The following is a 17,931-nucleotide window of genomic DNA, read 5'->3' as shown; positions in this document are numbered from 1 at the left end:
ATCTGGTCCTGCGCAACCTCAAACGAAGCAGCTCCCCCACATCCACCTCTCCAGGCACTCACCAGCTCTTGGCCTCCGCTGGCAACATACAGGTGGTTGGGACTGGATGAGCTTAAGGCCCTTGCAACCCAAACCAGTCTGGGGTCCTGGGACCCCGCTGCAGCCTCTGGAAGAGTGTTGGGAGGGAGAGATGGAAGGATCAATCCATCACTGACGCTTTCTCTTCCGTGCCCCAGCCACAGAAGTGAGGAGGAGGCTGGGGCAGCGGTGCCCAAGAGACTGGAGCGGGGGGGCTCTCGTCCAGCCCGGCCCGGCCCCGCGCTGCCGTGGGTACGGGGCTGGGCAGGCGCTCGGTGCTCCCGGGCTGGGTCCCAGTGCCCACGGCTACGCGGGTGGGACGGCAGCGGGGGGCCGCTCCGTGGCCGGGCGGGGCTGTCTGGAGGAGGGACCCGCAGCGGGCAGGCCCCCCCCGGGCTCCGTCCCGGGCCTGGCGCCGTGCCCAGCAGGGCCGGGGGCCCCATCCCGGGGCCGGGGGCGCGGGGCCCGTCTTCGCTGTACCGGCAGCGGGGCCGCTGGCGCGGGCCGGCCCCGGACACTTGGGCACGGCGCGGGGCGGGCCGGGGCGGAGAGGGGCGGCACGGCTCGGCTCGGATCAGCAGAGCTCGGCTCGGCTCAGCTGGACGCTGTCGCTCGGCGCTGCCGGAGCCGCGCATCCCTCGGGGACCAGAGGTACCGCATGGGACAGCCGAGCGGGGGCGGCGCCGGCGGGGAGCGTGGCTCGGACCGGCGCGGCTCCATCCCGGCTCCGTCCCGGCACGTCCCGTCAGCGGCGGGGCTGGGTGCGGCGGGGCGGGCCCGGCCGCGGCGGCAGCTGGGACCGGTGGGGCCGCGGGGGACGGGCGGGAGCGGGGGCCGCTGTGCGGTGGTTGTGCCGCCGCCGGCGGGGCAGGAGCGGCGGCGGGGGGGCCGTTGGCAGTGGCTGCCGTGCTGTGCTGGGGCTGCAGGGGCGTGCTTCAGGAAGCCCGGCGGTGGGAGATGGGAGCGTGTGATGCCGCGTGTCCCGCGGGGCAGGCTGCGGGTGCGGGTGCGGGCAGTGCAGGCAGCGATGCGGGAAGAGGCGCCCGCAGACCCGGCAGTTTGGGGGTGCCCCATTGGGTCTGTGCAGCCACACTGCATCCCCACGTGCGGGCTTCGGCTGGCTGTTCCGAGCTGTGGTTTGCAAAGGGCGGTGCACGCTCAGGGTGTCCATGAAGATGGAATTTACTGTAGCCCTTGGAAGAGAGAACGGATGAAGGGGTGTGAGGCACGGGGCTGAGGGGACATCATCACTTGGCTGCTGCCCATGAATCTTCCCAGCAGCTCCCCAGAGGAGCAGGCAGGTCACCTATCTCCCAGTAGCTCCAAGTTTGGTGCCTCTCTGCTCCAGGGTGCCTGGGACCCCCCAGCCCCGCCGCCTGCTGATGGCTGCAGCCTCTGCACATTCCTCAGGGTCTTTCCTTCCTGCCTGCAGCTGATTCCTGCCAGGGCTGCCCCTTCAGAGCCACGGGGCCCTGGGCAGAGCCGAGCACCGTGGTGTGTCCTGGGGAATCTGGGTGGTGCTGGGAATTGCAGGGAGCTGTGCTGTGACCTGCTCTGGGTTGGAGGGTGACAGCAGGACAGGGGGGCACCAGGACACCCAGTGAGGCTGGACCCAGAGTCAGCAGGGAAGGGCACATCCGCGTGTGCTCCATGCTCTGCACACCCTGGAGAGTCCCAGGAGCCAGGGTGTGCTGCCCGCAGCAGTATCTCTGTCACTGCCTGGGTGCTGGGAGGTGTCGCGAAACCTGCCAGGATGGCCAAGCTCCTGTGGTGGCCCTGGGCTTCTCCCCAGTGCCTCTGGGACCAGTTCATCTGCAGGGCCCTGTGACCCTCCAGCTGCTGGCTGTTGCTCACCCCAGAGCTCTGATCCCATGGGATCCCTGTAGGCAGGGATTATGGGGGGTCCCCCAACTCATGCACACACACTCCCAGCATCCCAGTGCTGCTGGGAAGCAGGAAGAGTGAACCAGGCCTGTCCCGGCAGCTGGGATTACGCAAGGGCCAGAGCCTGGCTCTGCATCGAAGGCCCTAGGGAGAAAGGGAGGGATGGAGCCCAGTGCCTGAAGCCATGGGACCCACCAGACCTTCTCCTGCCCTAAGCGCTGGGGACATGACCCCATGCTCTCAGGGATGTCCTGGCGCGGGCCTCGGCAGAGTGTGACCGTGTCACCCCTTACCCTTCCCAAGGAAGGATAAACAGAGGGAGTTTCTTCCTCCTTGCGCTGGCGGGTTTCCCAGGTCTTCGCTTGCTTGTGCTGCTCTTCTGAGTCCTCCCAGTTGTCAATTTCGGGGCTGCTCCATGTCCCCGCGTGTCCAGGGCTGGGGCTGGGAGAGCACATTCCTGTGGGGTCAGCCATAGCCTGGCCCTTCCTGCTGCAGCAGCCTGGGATATTGTCCCTGTACACAGGGATGCCCCATGTTTGGCTGCCCTAACACATGGAGATCCAACATGCTTACTTGCCAGGACCCCGGTCATCAGGAGCTGCCTCTTCCTTAGGTCTCTTTGTCTGGGAACGGCAGCCCCCGTGCGAGATGCAGTCGGGGGAGCAGAGCTCTCATGCTCCAGCACCAGCAGCTCCGCAGCCAGGAGGTGGTTTGGGGCCCTGCGCGCGCCCGGCCGGGACATTCCTGAGGTTTCCTGGGCAGTGGGGAGGACCCGAGCTGCTCTCCCGCTCCCACGCCCAGCGTTCGCTCCAGGCCAGCCCGTCCTCCTGAGCCCTTTCCACTTGCAGCGCCAGGGCAGCCACGTTCGGCGCGGCGCAGCCCGGCAGCCGCCCTACTCCCAGAGGAGACTGGGCTGGAGCTGGCAGCGGGGCGGCCGATGCCGGGGCAGGACCGTGCCCAGCTCCTGCCCAAGACGCGCGGCGGCAGCAGCCGGGGGACATGCTTGAACACCCCGTCCCTGTCCCAGGCAATTCCTGGCCCCCTGCCCCATCCACATGTGCTGTCTGTCCATGCGCAGGCTGGCTGCACCTCTGCCTTTCGCCCTCTCCAGGGGTGCATGTGCAGGAGGTTCCTGCTCCTCTGAAAGCGCCAGCCCATCAGCTGTCCCATGTGTCGATGGGCTGGGAGCTGCTGCCCTTGTGCTCAGCAGGAATAGCTCGTGCAGGCTGGCAAAGGGGTGCGCCTCTCCCCTTCCCAGAGGTGGGGAGGAAAGGGGAACCCCCGCCTTGGGTCTCTGGTGCTGGGTGATCAGCCCCTGCAGCGTGGAGGGACCCCCAGGCACAGAGCCCCAGCCCCGGCACAGATTTTGTGGCAGGCGGCAGGACTGTGGTCCCCCGATACTGTCCCTCCAGCTGGAGTGAAGGGACCGCAGCCTGAAACCGGGATTTGCTGCGCACGAATCATCCCCATCTGCACCGCTGCAGCTCCCCGGGACGGCCCCGCGGGGCTGGGGTGTCCCCGTCCCCCATCCCGGAGAGTAGCGGCAGCGAAGCAGGAAGCCGGGAGCAGAGCAAAGCGCTGGAAAAAGTGATGTGGACAAGGAGAGCCCTGTCAGCCCGAGGTGCCCGGGACGTGGCTGCCGAGCACGTTCGGAGCTAGTACAGGAACAGGGAAAGGGCTTGTGCCGTGCCCCTGGGAGCACGCACTGCTAGCCCGGCAGCCGCCTGGGGTGGATAGGGGGAGTGCTGGTGCCCCCAGCAGGCATTTCACTGAGAAATGAGGTGAGGACGGGCTGAGGAGGTGAGGACGGGCTGAGCTGCGAGGGCGGGGGAAGAGCAGTCGGGATGAGGGATGCTGGTGCCTTAGCAGGGGAAAGCCATGACCAGGAGCGGGGTGCTGAGGGTGGCAGCAAGCTGGGGTTAGTGCAGGGATGGAAGCGGAAGTCTGGGCAGGTTCTAGAGCAACTGAAGGTCTGTGAGGAAGAGAAATCCACGGTGGCATTTAAACACAGAGGCTGAGGTTGCTGAGCTGAGGCTCCATGGGGACTTGGTGCTTTGCTGTGCAAAGCCATGTTGTGATCTCTGGTGCCATGTTCTGGTCTCTGGTCCTACATGTTTTGCTCCTAAATGCACGAGCTTAAATCTTCCTTGCAGTCTAGGCTATAGGCTACATGATGCCATCTTCCCAGGCTGTTCAGGTCTGTCCTCATCACAGTTCTGCATGATCCTGCCCATTTCTGCCTTTGCAGACTGAACCAGGAGAGGACCTTTTCCTCCTCCAGACATGGTTTTGCTTTGGAAAGCATGTGATCCTCCCCAGAAAGCTCACTGAGGGGTGACTCCCCTGCTGAAACCACATTTTGGTTCCAGCAGGTGACCAGTTTTAATCCACTTAGCAGATGTGTGCTGGTTCTGTTGAGTGCTAATTATTTATTAAAGGCTGGTGCAAGGTGAATTGAGCACATTCCAGTCTCAGCCTGGAATCAGCACAGTTACTCCAATTAACCAAACCTGTGATCTCAGAAAAGGTCAAACCAGCTTCCTGACATGGGCCATCTCTGCAGAGCTGTGGAGACTGGCACCAGTTGTGCTGCTGCATGGACACGCTGCAACCCAGCCTGGAGCTGGCCTGCGCTGCGTATCTGCAGAGGTCGCCTCTTTCAGTGCGAGTGCTGGAGAAGCTTCAGTCCTTCTGTGCTTGTGGTTTCCTCGGTCTTAAGTCAGCACTGGGAGGGCTCAAATTTGTGTTACGCAGTGGTAGGGCTCTGTGGGTTTATAATGCTTCACGTGGGCAGGGGGACCTCCCCTTGGTGACTGTGGGGTGGAATAAGAAGTGTTTTAGCACTTCTGTGACGTGGGAAGCTCATCCCTTTGCTGCTTTCCAGACAGAGCAGAGATGTGGATGGAGCATTCCTGCCCCTGGCAAGCCCATGGACCTGTGTCCTGAGCTGCTGGCAGGGCTGGGGTGGCCCTTTGCGCTCCCTCCTCCTCCGCCTGCCATAACAAGCTGATTAAAAGGTTCAGCACAGCATTTCCCTGCTGCCTGCCCACAAATCTGCTTCCTGCTGTTACGTTCCCACAGTGCCAGTGCACGCAGCTGAGGTGCAGGGAGCCCAGCGACAGGGCACGTCCCTGCCTGCTGCTGGCTCCACTGTGATGTCCCCATGCCCCAGGCTGTGACAGGGGAGAGACCCATGACTGGGCTGACGTGGTTGCCCTGAGGGGCTTTGTGCTTTCCACCACAATGTCTCCCATTGGCCTGGACTGTGTTGTTGGTCCCTGTTACCTCTCACCCTCTCTCCCTGAGCATCCCTGCAGGCACCGGGCACTCAGCCCAAGGGACTCACTGCTCTTGGTGGCATCTCCAAAGCGGTGCATGCTTTACAGGCCAGGTAACCCGGCCTCCATCATCTGGAAAAGTGAACAGAGCAGGAATGGGGCTGATTCCTGCTTGTGGAGTCTCTGTGGAGTCTGAGTGGGGCTTCCCAGCCCCTTTGCTCCACAAGGACCCTTTCCCAAAGCCACTGCAGGGACTTTCTGTCACCACGGGTGCCGAGGGGCCAGGAACAAAGGGACAACATGGGGACAAGCCTTAATCCAGGGAAAGAGGCTCCTACAGCAGCACCAAGAGCAGCCACAGTCCTGGGGATGCCCCAGTACATCCTGGTGGTCCCAGTGAGCTGTGGGTAGGGACGGAAGCTTGCAGGGGAGTGCACTGGGGAGGGTCAGTGCAAAGGGTCTCTGCAGTGCAGCCCCAGCTGTGAGCTTGTGTGGGGTTTGTCATCATTTTCCTTCCTCTCTAATCCTGTGACTAAACACTGGAGCCTGGACCCCCCTCTGCTTGTGGGTGAGCCAGGTTTCCTCCTCTCTAACACTGTCTAATGACAAGCACAGGCTGCGAGTGCAGAATGCAGGATCTGCTCTTGGTTGGGGATGTGGGGCACGGAGATGTATTTCTGCTGGTCCTGTCCTGAGGGGCTCCCACGTTTGGGGTCGCTTTCCCACCTGTAGAAGGGACATCTGGAAGGGTGATGTGAGGCTGTAGTGGTGAAGGCAGATAGGTCTGTGTGTGGGCAGTGTTGGGTGAGCATTCGAGCTTTGCCCTCGGGCCCAGAGCCCAGCCTGGAGAGGGCTCACACTGCCCGTGCAGAAATGCTGCAGCAGCATCCGCAGGGTTAAAGTGGTCCCTGACGGATAAATGGGAATTGTGCACTGGGAACTGGGAACTGAAGGAGGTTCACAGAGAAGTGTTTTCACTACTGTTTGCCACTGGACTGGTGCGGGAATACCACACCTCCCTCAGGTATTTCGGGAGCCACACACATTACTGGAGGGCTGGAGAATGCTGCCCAGAGCAGAACGGGGAAGGCTCCGGCTGCAGCTCCTCGCAGTGGGCAGCAGCTTGGGCTGGAGCGCTGCACCGCATGGGGTGGGTGCAGCTCCCGGCTGGTCCAGCTGGGCTTTCCTGGGTGCTGGTCCTGCTCCAGGGCCCTTTGGCACAGGAGATGTGACCCAGCAGCGCGGTGGGATTCCGGTAGGAGCCATTTGAGAGGAGTGCAGGGTGTGGGGATGGCAGAGCCTGGGCGATAGCAGCTCTGGGGTGCAGGGAGGCACTGGTGAGAGCGGGCTGGGGGCTACAACCGGCACAGGTGGGATGAGGGCAGCAGGTGATGCGACACAGCTCGTGCATCCCACGCACCCCGACCCCTCCTGCCCCTGCAGAGCCTGGCTGCCATGGGGAGCTGCCGCACATGGGCACCACCGGAGCTGCTGGTGCTGAGCGTGTGGCTGTGGGTGAGCAGCGCCGGCCCCACGCGCCCGCCCGGCCCCGCGCTAAGGGTGCGCCTGGCTGGGTACCCGCGCAAGCACAACGAGGGCCGCGTGGAGCTCTTCTACAACGACGAGTGGGGCACCATCTGCGACGACGACTTCACGCTGGCCAATGCACACGTGCTGTGCCAGCACCTCGGCTTCGTGGCTGCCACCGGCTGGGCCCACAGCGCCAAGTACGGCAAAGGAGTCGGTAAGAGCGGAGCGGTGGGCATGGTTCCCCGTGCTGCACGGGCTGGGGCTGCACATGAGCGGCTGCCACAGGGCTGTGTGTGTGCCACAGGGCTCACATGAGCTGTTGGTGGGGAAGGGCAGGCAGGTCCTGCGTGTGCTGAGTGCCCAGGAGTGTGTGAGTGCATGCATGAGTGCATGTGTAGATGTATGTACACACAAAGCAGGATGGGGAGCTGCGTCTGAGCTGCTGTGCATGTACCCAGGGCACAGGGCGGCTGCAGGCATGCGCTGGAGCTGCAGGGCTGCATATGGTGCTGGGTGGTGCAGAGGGTGCAGGTCCAGGTCTGTGTGGTACAGAGGTACAGCCGTTCCTGCTGCAGGCGAGACACTGTACAGAGCCCAGGGGTGTGCCACGGGGGCTTTGTGTCTGCAGAGCAGCCCCCTGGGGAAGCAGAACCTCCCCATCTGCAGGTCCCCCTCTCAGGGCTTTACTTTGGGCATTTCACCAGCCTCAGCTTCATGCTGAGGGAGCGATGGTCCCAGCCCAGCAGCCCCAAGCAGCCCCCAGCAGCCATGCTCTGCTGTACTCCTTGGCCATGCTCCATGGGCACCCTCCCTGCTCCCGGGGGATGCTGTATGGGCCTGGCCCCCTCACCCCGGCCCTGCTGCCTGGCAGGGCGGATCTGGCTGGACAATGTGAATTGTGCCGGAGGTGAGAAGAGCATCGGGGACTGCAAACACCGGGGCTGGGGCAACAGCGACTGCAGCCATGAGGAAGACGCGGGGGTCATCTGCAAGGACGAGCGCATCCCAGGCTTTAAGGACTCCAATGTCATCGAGGTGAGGAAGCTGCGGGCCAGGACCCTCAGAGCCAGGAGGATGTAGCCTGGGTGTGGGGACGTGGCACAGCTCTGGGCAGGGGATGCCTGGTCTGCTGCCAGGCAAGAGGAGCTGGGGCCGTGTCCCACTGGCTGTGCCCAGGTTCCCGGTTCCCTCTGGGTGGGTGTCTGGGTGTGGGGTGGATGCAGGATCCTGAGGTGAGAGGGCGCTCCCAGGAGGTGATCCCAGGGAGACGTGGGACACTAGCTGCACAGTGTGGGAGCAGGAGCGTGGCCATCCAAGGCCATTGGATGTGCCCTGCAGTGATGCAGTACCTGGCCGTCCCCATTCCCCACCTGGGGCCGGGGACCCCATCTCCTGCGGGTGCGCCCCGGGCAGGGGCTGGGGCGATGGGTGCAGTGCTGACCCGTGCCCTGCAGACGGAGCAGAGCCACGTGGAGGAGGTGCGGCTGCGGGCGGTGGTGGTCGGCGCCCGGCGGCAGCTCCCGGTGACAGAGGGCATTGTGGAGGTGCGCTACAAGGACGGCTGGGCACAGATCTGCGACGAGGGCTGGAGCAGCCACAACAGCCGCGTGGTCTGCGGCATGCTGGGCTTCCCTGCCGAGAAGAAGGTCAACAGGAACTTCTACAAGTGAGTGAGGCTGACAAGGAGCCCGCGGGGCTGGGGGCAGTGCCAGGGACATGGGGCAGTGCTGGGGGACAGCAGGGGCCAGCTGGCCATAGGGGCACTCGCTAACCGAGCTGGGGGCCATGGCTGCCCATCTGCCCATGCACTGCAGCAGAGGCTGCTCCCAGAGGGCAGTGTCTGTGCCCTGGCAGAGCTGCACCTCTGCAGTTCTTCCAGCGTGGAGCATGGGGGTCCATGTCCACAGGGGAGGTTTGCAGTTTAGCTGCGGAGGGATGCTCCAGAACCACCATGGTCTGAGCAAGAGCTACAGGGATATGGGCAAGGACACAGCGCCCATTGTGTTGCCCATTGCAGTGCCCATTCTGGTGCCCAGTGTGGTCCCCATTGTGATGCCCAGCATAGTGTCCAGTGTAGTGCCCATTGTGGTGCCCGTTGTGGTGCCCATTGTAGTGCCAGTTGTGGTGCCCATCGTGGTGCCCATTCTGGTGCCAGTTGTGGTGCCCATGGTTGTGCCCGTTGTGGTGCCCATTATAGTGCCCATTGTAGTGCCCATTGTGGTGCCCGTTGTGGTGCCCATTATAGTGCCCATTGTGGTGCCCGTTGTGGTGCCCATTGTAGTGCCAGTTGTGGTGCCCATTATAGTGCCCGTTGTGGTGCCCATTATAGTGCCAGTTGTGGTGCCCATCATGGTGCCCATTCTGGTGCCCGTTGTGGTGCCCATTATAGTGCCCATTGTAGTGCCCATTGTGGTGCCCATCGTGCTGCCCATCGTGGTGTCCACTGAAGTGCCCATTGTGGTGCCCATCGTGGTGCCCATTGTGGTGCCCGTTGTGGTGCACTGACCAGGCAGCTCCAGAATTGCTCCTGCAGGCGGGTGAAGCGTGCAGCCATGACAAGGGGCCGGAGGCTGAGGCCAGGCAGGAGGTAACGGCTGGGGCACCCCTCTGCCGAGCCCTTGGCAGAGCTGGGCTGTGCGGCCACGCAGGTCCCTGCCGTCGGGACGGATCCTGGCACAAAGGGATCTGGAGGGAGCAGACCGAGGGCTCGGGCAGCGCTGGGCAGGTGCTGTGGTCCCCAGCCCCCAGGAGGGATGATCTGGCTCCCAGGCCAGCTGAGCCCCAGGCTCTGCAGCACCCGCCCCGTGCACCAGGCAGGAGCCCTGGCACAGGGTCAGGATCCTTGGCAGGATCCCTGGAGGTGCAGAGGGCTGCGGGGTCCTGTGTGGGAGGCCTCGGAGCGGAGCTGTTTTTCCCGGCGGATGGGGAGGGCTGTGGACATGGGCTGCCCTCTGCAGAAAGCAGCAGTGGGGAATCTGGAAAGGCCGCACAGCCCCCATTGCTTGCAGGGGGGGCTGGCAGCACTGCTGAGCAAGTGCTGGGCACCAGGGTGATGAGCACCACAGTGCTCACAATACTGGCACCCATGTGGCAGCTCTTGTCCTGGGTGCTCCATCTGCTCGGGTTCTCTTGCACCTTTGCCCATTCCCTCTTCCTGCCTTCCTACCAACCCCAGGGAATAGGCTGGCTGCCCTTTTCCTTCCACCAAGAAACCTGGAGAGGGGCTTGGGACAAGGGCCTGTAGGGACAGGCCAAGGGGAATGGCTTTAAGCTGCCAGAGGGGAGACTGAGCTGAGCTCTTAGGCAGAAGCTCTTCCCTGGGAGGGTGCAGAGCAGCTGTGGCTGCCCCATCCCTGGCAGTGTTCAAGGCCAGGTTGGACACAGGGGCTTGGAGCAAGCTGCTCTAGTGGAAGGTGTCCCTGCCCGTGGCAGGGGTTGGAACTGGAGGAGCTTTAAGGTCCCTTCAACCAAAAACCAGGCTGGGGTTCTATAGTTTGGTGCTGACAGCCCCTTTCCAAGTGAGGAGGTATTTCCCCTGCAGCACTGGGTGCAGTGCTTTGCGAAGTCCATGGAGCTGGGGTCTTCTCCCTTCCTCTGCCTGGAGCAGGAGCTGTCTCCTCAACATCACACCCTGGTTTGCCAGGGCTGGCTGATTTCAGCTGCAGTCATATATGGGGTCACCTGCTAATCCAGGCTGGAAGGGACCTCAGGGAGTCCTGGTCCAACCCCCTGCACAGAGCAGGGATGGCTGAGGGTCAGCCCAGGGCTTCATGCAGATGGCTCTTGAAAACCTCTGGGCTCATAGGGTAAAACCATTCCTTCCACTGATCCTGAGCCTCGGGTTGCACCTCTTTTCTCTCATGCTCTTTGCTCCTCTGACCAGAAGAGCTGGGCTCTGGCTCCATCACAGCCCCTTGCTCCCAGCTCCTGGCTGTTGCTGGAGCTCCTGAGGCCATGTCAGCCCAGGCTGAAGCAGCCCCGTGCCCCTGGCTCCCCGCCGGCCCCGACTGTCTCAGGGGCTCTCCCCAGCGCCTGCACTGCAGGCCTGGTGCCTTGTACTGGGAGCCAGAGCCGGGTGCAGGATCGCACTGTGGTCCCATGGGTGTCAGTGGGGGGTGATGTCCTCCAGCCGACTGCTGAGCCCCATTTCCTGGCAGCCCCGTGCAGTGTCCTAGGGCTCACTGCCACAAACCTGCCACCGGCCAGTGGGGTCAGTTGCCAGCCTTGGGTTTACCGTGTCCTGGGGGTACCAGTCCCTGCCCTCGTTTGGGGTCTGCTCTTTACTCCTCGTGGTGTCAGGGTTTTGGTCCTGCTCAGCTTCTTCCTCTCTGAATGAAGCAAAACATTTGAGTGTGCAGGGACAGCGTGTGGTGCCCTGGGCAGCCTCCTCTCCCTGTAGGGAAGCTCACTCGCTGGCAGAGGGCCCTTGCATGCCTGTCGCAAGTCCCGCCATGTCCTGCACTGGGCAGAGCTAGCTGTGGTTTCAATGCTGCTTGCTCGGTGCTGTGCTTCTGCGCGTGCTGCTCCCCTGGAGCAGGGTGCAGTGACAGTGGCTGGGGTCTGCACGAGGACATGGGACACCTCGCTTGTACCCCACAGATCAGATAGCTGGTGCTGGTGTTTGATCTGCTGTGTCACAAAGCAGCACGGGATGTTGCAGCATCCTGCACAGTTTCCTGGTGGGATGTGGGCAGGAAACTGCATCATTGCTGTGAAGGGCAGTTGTGTCTCGTTTCTGGCAGCAGATGATGCTGCTGCACCTATGTGTGACACAAAGGGGACGCGCATGAGTCTCCCTGGGGGCAGCAGACCCAGTTTCAGTGACAGCCAGGGCCGCGGTGTGCTCCCTGTGTCCCTGCGGAGGTGACAGCCCGGGGCTGCGGGCTCCGTGACGGTTGTGTTCTGTTTTCCAGGCTGGCCTCCAAATCTCAGCCTAAACAAAAGCGCAGGGAGGACGTAGGGTCCAAGAAGAGGTAAATGGCTCCAGCGGGAGCCTGAGTGCCAGGAGCGCCGCTCAGTCCCTCCAGAGCCGAGCGCGTCTCTGGGGATGTGGGGCGGGCGCAGCGCGGGCACAGCGGGACCGCGCCAGGGCCGGGGACAGCTCCGCTGCCGTCCGTCCGCGCCGGTCCAGCCTCAGGGCTGCCCTCTCCCTCCGCAGGCTGTTCGCAGAGCGGCAGCAGCTCATCTACCGGCTGCACTCGGTGTCGTGCGCGGGGACCGAGGGGCACCTCTCCATGTGCGCCTTCGAGTTCTACCGCGGCAACGCGTCCGCCGCCTGCGGCTCGGGCAGCCCCGCCGTCGTCAGCTGCGTGCCCGGCCCGCAGTTCGCCACCGGCAGCTCCCACAAGAAGAAGCAGCGGCAGCAGCAGCAGCAGCAGGGCCAGGTGAGCCCCGTGGAGAGGGGACGGGCACCCACAGCCACCCCCGGCTTGACACTGCCCCACTGCGGGGCCGTGGGTGTGCGGGAACCGTGGGGACCAACCTGTGGAGTAGGGTACGGGGACCGTGTCCTGTCTCTGCACAACACAGGGTCATGGCCAGCAACCTCTGTGCTGCACGGTGCTGTGCCACACTGTGCCGTTCAGCACTGCACCAGCCATGCTGTCCCCTGGGTCCAGAGAAGGGCAACGGAGCTGGTGAAGGGCCTGGAGCACCCGGGTGATGGGGAACGGCTGAGGGACCTGGGGGGGTTCAGTGTGGAGAAGAGAAGGCTCAGGGGGGACCTGATGGCTCCCTACAAGTGCCTGACAGGAGGATGGAGCCAGGAGGGGCTGGGCTCTGCTCCCAAGGAACAAGGGATGGGACAAGAGGAAACGGCCTCAAGCTGCCCCAGGGCAGGTTTAGATGGAGCTGAGGAACAATTCCTGCCCCAGAGGGTGCTCAGGCATTGGAACAGGCTGCCCAGGGCAAGGCTGCGGTCACCGGCCCTCCAAGTGTTCACACCTTGTGGAGACGAGGCCTCAGTGCCATGGGGCAGTGGTGGCCTTGGCAGGGCTGGGAACGGTTGGACTGGATGATCCTGAAGCTCCTTCCCCCCTGGTTGATTCCATGGGTCAATCATGTGATGGCTCCATCCCCTGCAGCCACGGATCCGGCTGAAGGGGGGTGCGAAGGTCGGGGAGGGCCGCGTCGAGGTGCTCAAGGGCAGTGAGTGGGGCACGATCTGTGATGACCGCTGGAACCTGCTGTCAGCCAGCGTGGTGTGCCGCGAGCTGGGCTTCGGCAGCGCCAAGGAGGCCCTCACCGGGGCGCGCATGGGCCAAGGTGAGGTGTGGGCTGCAGGGGCCGGGCGCTGCTCTCACGGTCCTGTGGGTGAGGTGCGTGTCCAGGGACAAGGCTCTGCGGGACTGGGACAGGCCACAGCAGGGCTCGTCCTGCGAGTCCCTGGCTGCCAGCCGCATGCGGAGCATCCCCAGGGACCCGCAGCCTCTCCGTGGCGCTGGAGGGCCGTGGCTGTGCCCGCGGCGCTGTCCCTGAGCCCTGCTGCCCCCCCCCCGGCAGGGACGGGGCCCATCCACATGAATGAGGTGCAGTGCCTGGGCACCGAGAAGTCCCTCTGGAGCTGCCCCTTCAAGAACATCACGCAGGAGGACTGCAAGCACACGGAGGATGTGGCTGTCCGCTGCAATGTCCCCTACATGGGCTACGAGACCCTGGTGAGCACCATGGGGCTGCCAGTGCCCGCAGGGCCCGGGGGCTCTCTGTATTGGTGCTGGGGGGACCCAATGCAGGGTGGCCCGTCCGTCCTCTGGACCCCATGGCACCCTGTGGCACCCCTCACATTACCATAGGTCTGAGGCAAGAGCTGCCCTGGGGGGCTCAGGGGTGGGAGTTCCATGGTGCCCCTGTGAGGAGAGGGATGGAAGGGAGGCCAAGGGGGGGTCAGGATGTGCTGTGGGGTGTGCAGGGTGGTGTGGGGCTGCTGCTCCTGCTGTTCCTGCTGCTCTCCCCGTGCCAGCTCCAACCCAGCAGAGCCACCAGAAAAAATCCCTGTGGGAGAACCAGGAGAGGTTTTTTCAGGTGGTGATGAAACGAGCAGAGGGGGCCAAGGGCTCCATGTGCCCGGCCCTCGTTTCATCCTCTTGGGCTTTTTCATCATTTAACTCTCTTACCTCTGCCATTCTGGAATGCGAATGCCATTCCAAAATGAGCCATTTCCTGCTGCCGTGAGGCGCTTCTGTTCTTGGCCCCAAATCTGACGGTTTTTAGGATTTCTGGGCTGAGCAAAGCTGTGCCCAGCTCCTCTCAGCTCTGGCTGCCACCTCATATGTGCCTAAAGCCCATGAGGGTGCTGCAGCTGCTGGGCTGAGCTGGGCTAGGCTGGGCTCAGCTGGGCTGGGCTGAGCAGAGCAGCAGGAGCATCACTTGTGATGATGATGGTGATGCTGCCCCTGCCTTTCTCTGCAGATTCGGCTGAGCGGGGGCCGAAGCCGCTTCGAGGGGCGGGTGGAGGTGGCTGTGGGGGCTGGCGCCGGGGAGCAGCCGCGCTGGGGGCTGGTCTGCAGCGAAGGCTGGGGTACGCTGGAGGCGATGGTGGCCTGTCGCCAGCTGGGCCTGGGATTCGCTAACCATGGCTTACAAGTAGGTGCCAGAGCCAGCTTGGCCAGGGCAGTGTGCGCCAGCACCACCGATCCGCCGGGATGGGCACAGGGACCAGCATGGGCCGGGATGCACTGGGATGGGGTCGGGTCCCTGCTCACTGCCCCAGGGCTTCCCTGCAGATCCGCCTCTCGGGCGGCAGGACGCCGTTTGAGGGCCGCGTGGAGGTGAAGCGAGGCAGTAAGTGGGGCATGGTGTGCAGCAAGGGCTGGACCACCAAGGAGGCGATGGTGGCCTGTCGCCAGCTCGGTCTGGGCTATTCCCTGCATGCGGTGACGGTAGGTGCCGGCGGGGAGGCCTCAGTGACACCTTGGTGAGCACAGGTACCAGTGCTTCCTGGTGGGGATGTATGGGGACAAAGGGATGTAGCTCCTCCATGACAGGGGATGGGACCTGCATGAGCAGGCTGGGGACATGGGCAGGGCTGTGCCATGGTGGGTGCTGGCTGCAGCCCGGGCATGTGTGAGCCGGGGCACCCACAGCACCAGCCCCTGCCACCCGGCCTCACCCCTCCCCAGGAGACCTGGTACTGGGATGCCAGCAACGTGACGGAGATGGTGCTGAGCGGGGTGAAGTGCGCTGGGCATGAGATGTCCCTGAGCCACTGCCAGCACCACGGCTCCAGCGTCAACTGCAGGAACACGGGCACACGCTTCGCTGCCGGCGTCATCTGCTCCGAGAGTGAGGGGCGGGGGGCTGCGGGCAACAGGCTCTGTGGTGGTGGGGTGGGCAATGGGGTCTGCAGGCAACGGGGTCTGGGGTGGTGGGGTGGGCAATGGGGCCTGGGGGTGATGGTGCAGCGGAGCCCAGAGCTTCAGATGAAGGGTCTGTGAGTCGCAGGGCTGGGGGCAATGGGGTTTGCAGGTGCTGGGGGGGGCTGCAGCTGATGAGGAGGGTGCACTTCCCCCCCCCCCCCCCCCGGCCGGTCCAGCCCTGCCTGCTGTGGGTGCCCGCCCCATCCCTGAGCATCGCCTGCCCGCAGCCGCCTCCGACCTGCTGCTACACGCGCCGCTGGTGCAGGAGACGGCGTACATCGAGGACCGGCCGCTGCACATGCTGTACTGCGCCGCCGAGGAGAGCTGCCTCTCCAGCTCCGCCCGCCTCGCCAACTGGCCCTACGGGCACCGCCGCCTGCTCCGCTTCTCCTCCCAGATCCACAACAACGGCCGCGCCGACTTCCGCCCCAAGGCTGGGCGGCACTCCTGGGTCTGGCACGAGTGCCACCGGTGGGTGCGCGGCGCGGGCAGGGGGTGCCGGTGCTGCTGTGGGGTGGGTGACGGTGACACCGGGCAAGGGTGACAGCCGCCGAGGCCCCTGCTGCTGCCCAGGCTCCAGTTTTGCCTGCTTTGGCTTGGGGCTGACCCTCCACGTGCAGTGCTGGGGCTGGGGGCCGTGTCCTGCAGCTGACACCCCGCTTGCCTGGGCCACCTGCCTGGGGACAGCCACGTCCCCTCCCAGGGCAGGGCCGGTGCAGCCACGGCGCTGTGGGTTCCCTCTTGCAGGCACTACCACAGCATGGACATCTTCACCCACTACGATATCCTCACCCCCAATGGCACCAAGGTGGCAGAGGGGCACAAAGCCAGCTTCTGCCTCGAGGACACTGAGTGCGAGGAAGGTGGGTGCCATGGATGGGGCCTTGAGGCACCATCCCTGCCTGTGTCCCCTGTCCCCAGCCGTTGTGCACGCTGGGGCCATGCGGGCAATGGAGGAGGACAAGCCGTGTTCTCTTCTCCCTGCAGACGTGGCCAAGCGGTACGAGTGTGCCAACTTCGGGGAGCAGGGCATCACGGTGGGCTGCTGGGACCTGTACCGGCACGACATCGACTGCCAGTGGATCGACATCACTGATGTCAAACCGGGCAACTACATCCTGCAGGTGCTGAGCTGCCCCACACCCCAGCTCTGCTCGAGCTGCAGCCACCCCGCTCCCGGAGCGGTTGGAGTGCACAGGGGCTGGTGGGTGTGCGCTGGGGGGGCACTGCCTGTCCCTGTGCATGGAGACGAGGAGGTGCGGAAGCTGCTCAGGCTCTCTTCAGCCTGCACGCTCCTGCTCTGAGCAACCTTCATGGGTACGTGGTGCTCAGTGACAGCCACCACAGCGCATCCCGCTGCAGCAGGAGGCGAACCCTGCCGGGACCGGGGGGCTGGGAATGCCGAGCTGATGAGGTGTGGGGCTGCAGCACCTCCCGATGTGGGGCAGGGGGCTGCCGCCCTCACTGTTGGTGCCCCACAGGTTGTGATCAACCCCAACTTCGAAGTGGCAGAGAGCGACTTCACCAACAATGCCATGAAATGCAACTGCAAGTACGACGGGCACCGCATCTGGGTGCACAGCTGCCACATCGGTAACGGCCAGCACGCAGCATGGGGGGCCAGGGCACATGGGAGCAGGGGGGACTGGGCAGGGAGGCCCCAAGGCAGCGAGGAGGCTGTTGGGCTCTGGGTGGCTGCCGTGGGAGCTGACAGCTCCTGCCCCCTCCTGCAGGTGATGCACTCAGTGAGGAGGCCAACAAGCGCTTCGAGCAGTACCCGGGGCAGCTCAACAACCAGATCTCGTAGGGCCCAGCCCGGGAGACACCGCGGGGAGCCCCGGGGGGGGAAACCTCCTGCCCTCAGCCTGCACCCGGGGGAGATGCTGCTGGGGCCTCCGGGGCCTCAGCCCAGCATCGCAGCCACTGGGCTCTGCGAGGCTGCCAGGACCTGCAGGCACCCACCCGGCATCGCAGCCACCACCCAACCACTGCCCAGAGACTGTGCCCACATCCCCTGGGCCGTGGCACATGGGCACAGAGGTCCCGAACCCCACCGTGTCCCCCCCAGCTCCCTGTCACTGCAGCTGCACCTCCCTGCTCCCCCTCAGCCCCGGCTCCTCCCCAGGACCCAGCAGGGACCTGCAGCCCTGCACGGCCCCAGGAGCCCCTCCTGGTGTGGCTGCCCCTGCCCCACGGCCCCTTGCCGTGGTGTGGCTGCCCCTGCCCCACGGTCGCAGCGGCTCCCACACCCCTCTTAGCTGTAACTTTATTTTCTCTATAAAGTTGTCAGTTGTTCCCAGTGGCTCCCGGCTCTTCCTGGGCGGGGATGAGGAGCCTGGCAGGACCGGGAGGCTCAGCACGGCGTAGGGCTGGCTGGCACAGCACACCCCATGAGAGCTGCCAGTACCCATATGGAGCAAGGATCCCCCTTGCCCACACAGCCCTGGCTGGGCAAGGACCAGCCCCACACCAGCACCGGTACTGGCAGCTGCTGGGATACAAGGAGATGGTACCAGGCCTGCTGGAAGAAGCCTGTGTGGGTGAGGAGGAGACCAGCAGGACCTTAACTTCAGCTGCCCCAGCCTGAAGCAGCCCCCACGGCTCTGGGGGGAGCAGCCGGAGCCACCCTGGCGCAGCAGGGCGGCGGTGAAGTGCTGGTTTCGCCCCACATGCAGTCCAAATGCTCGTGAGCAGAAGTCCCGCCGGGGGCTGTGATCCATGAGGAATGCAGCCGGCGCTGGCTCCAGGCAGCGGGAAGCTGCGGTCGCTGCTGCCGTGGCCGCGCTGCCAGGAACGCGGCGGCTCCT

The 17,931-nt window shown here is 64.4% G+C and overlaps 2 protein-coding genes across 8 annotated transcripts in view; both read left to right on the top strand.

Annotated features, from left to right (window-relative positions):
• Nucleotides 1–147: 147 nt before the first annotated feature.
• LOXL3 (lysyl oxidase like 3) lies at nt 148–17,014 on the top strand. Of its 7 annotated transcripts, none has more exons than XM_062632175.1 (16): nt 148–244; nt 6,684–6,984; nt 7,642–7,805; nt 8,225–8,436; nt 11,684–11,743; nt 11,929–12,154; nt 12,854–13,034; nt 13,272–13,426; nt 14,178–14,351; nt 14,492–14,647; nt 14,888–15,050; nt 15,352–15,595; nt 15,872–15,987; nt 16,112–16,248; nt 16,606–16,717; nt 16,858–17,014. In XM_062632175.1, the coding sequence occupies exons 2-16, from the start codon at nt 6,696–6,698 to the stop codon at nt 16,929–16,931; spliced, it is 2,463 nt and encodes an 820-aa protein (XP_062488159.1). In that variant the 5' UTR covers nt 148–244; nt 6,684–6,695; the 3' UTR covers nt 16,932–17,014. The 7 variants fall into 7 exon arrangements, with proteins under 7 accessions (XP_062488159.1, XP_062488158.1, XP_062488162.1 ...); XM_062632174.1 differs by lacking the exon at nt 148–244 and adding an exon at nt 316–729; XM_062632178.1 differs by lacking the exons at nt 148–244; nt 14,178–14,351 and adding an exon at nt 316–729.
• LOC134170636 (BCL2/adenovirus E1B 19 kDa protein-interacting protein 3-like) overlaps nt 855–17,931 on the top strand; it is a 35,833-nt gene continuing 18,756 nt past the window's right edge. Inside the window, exon 1 of the mRNA XM_062632196.1 lies at nt 855–869. The gene's annotated coding sequence lies outside the window, so the exon portion shown is untranslated. The remainder of the gene's footprint in view (nt 870–17,931) is intronic.

This window comes from Pezoporus occidentalis, unplaced genomic scaffold, assembly GCF_034315485.1.
Source record: "Pezoporus occidentalis ecotype Australia unplaced genomic scaffold, CSIRO_AGI_Poc_V1 ctg386, whole genome shotgun sequence".
Taxonomy (NCBI): domain Eukaryota; kingdom Metazoa; phylum Chordata; class Aves; order Psittaciformes; family Psittacidae; genus Pezoporus; species Pezoporus occidentalis.
The sequence above is the reverse complement of the archived record's forward strand: the minus strand, read 5'-3'. Positions and strand labels throughout refer to the sequence as shown.

Excerpts from the sequence above, each read along its gene's own strand:
- LOXL3 (XM_062632175.1), top strand. The coding sequence starts at position 6,696 with ATGGGGAGCTGCCGCACATGGGCACCACCGGAGCTGCTGGTGCTGAGC. Across the intron at positions 11,744-11,928 it reads GACGTAGGGTCCAAGAAGAG|GCTGTTCGCAGAGCGGCAGC; the intron begins GTAAATGGCTCC and ends CTCCCTCCGCAG. Across the intron at positions 16,249-16,605 it reads CGGGCAACTACATCCTGCAG|GTTGTGATCAACCCCAACTT; the intron begins GTGCTGAGCTGC and ends GGTGCCCCACAG.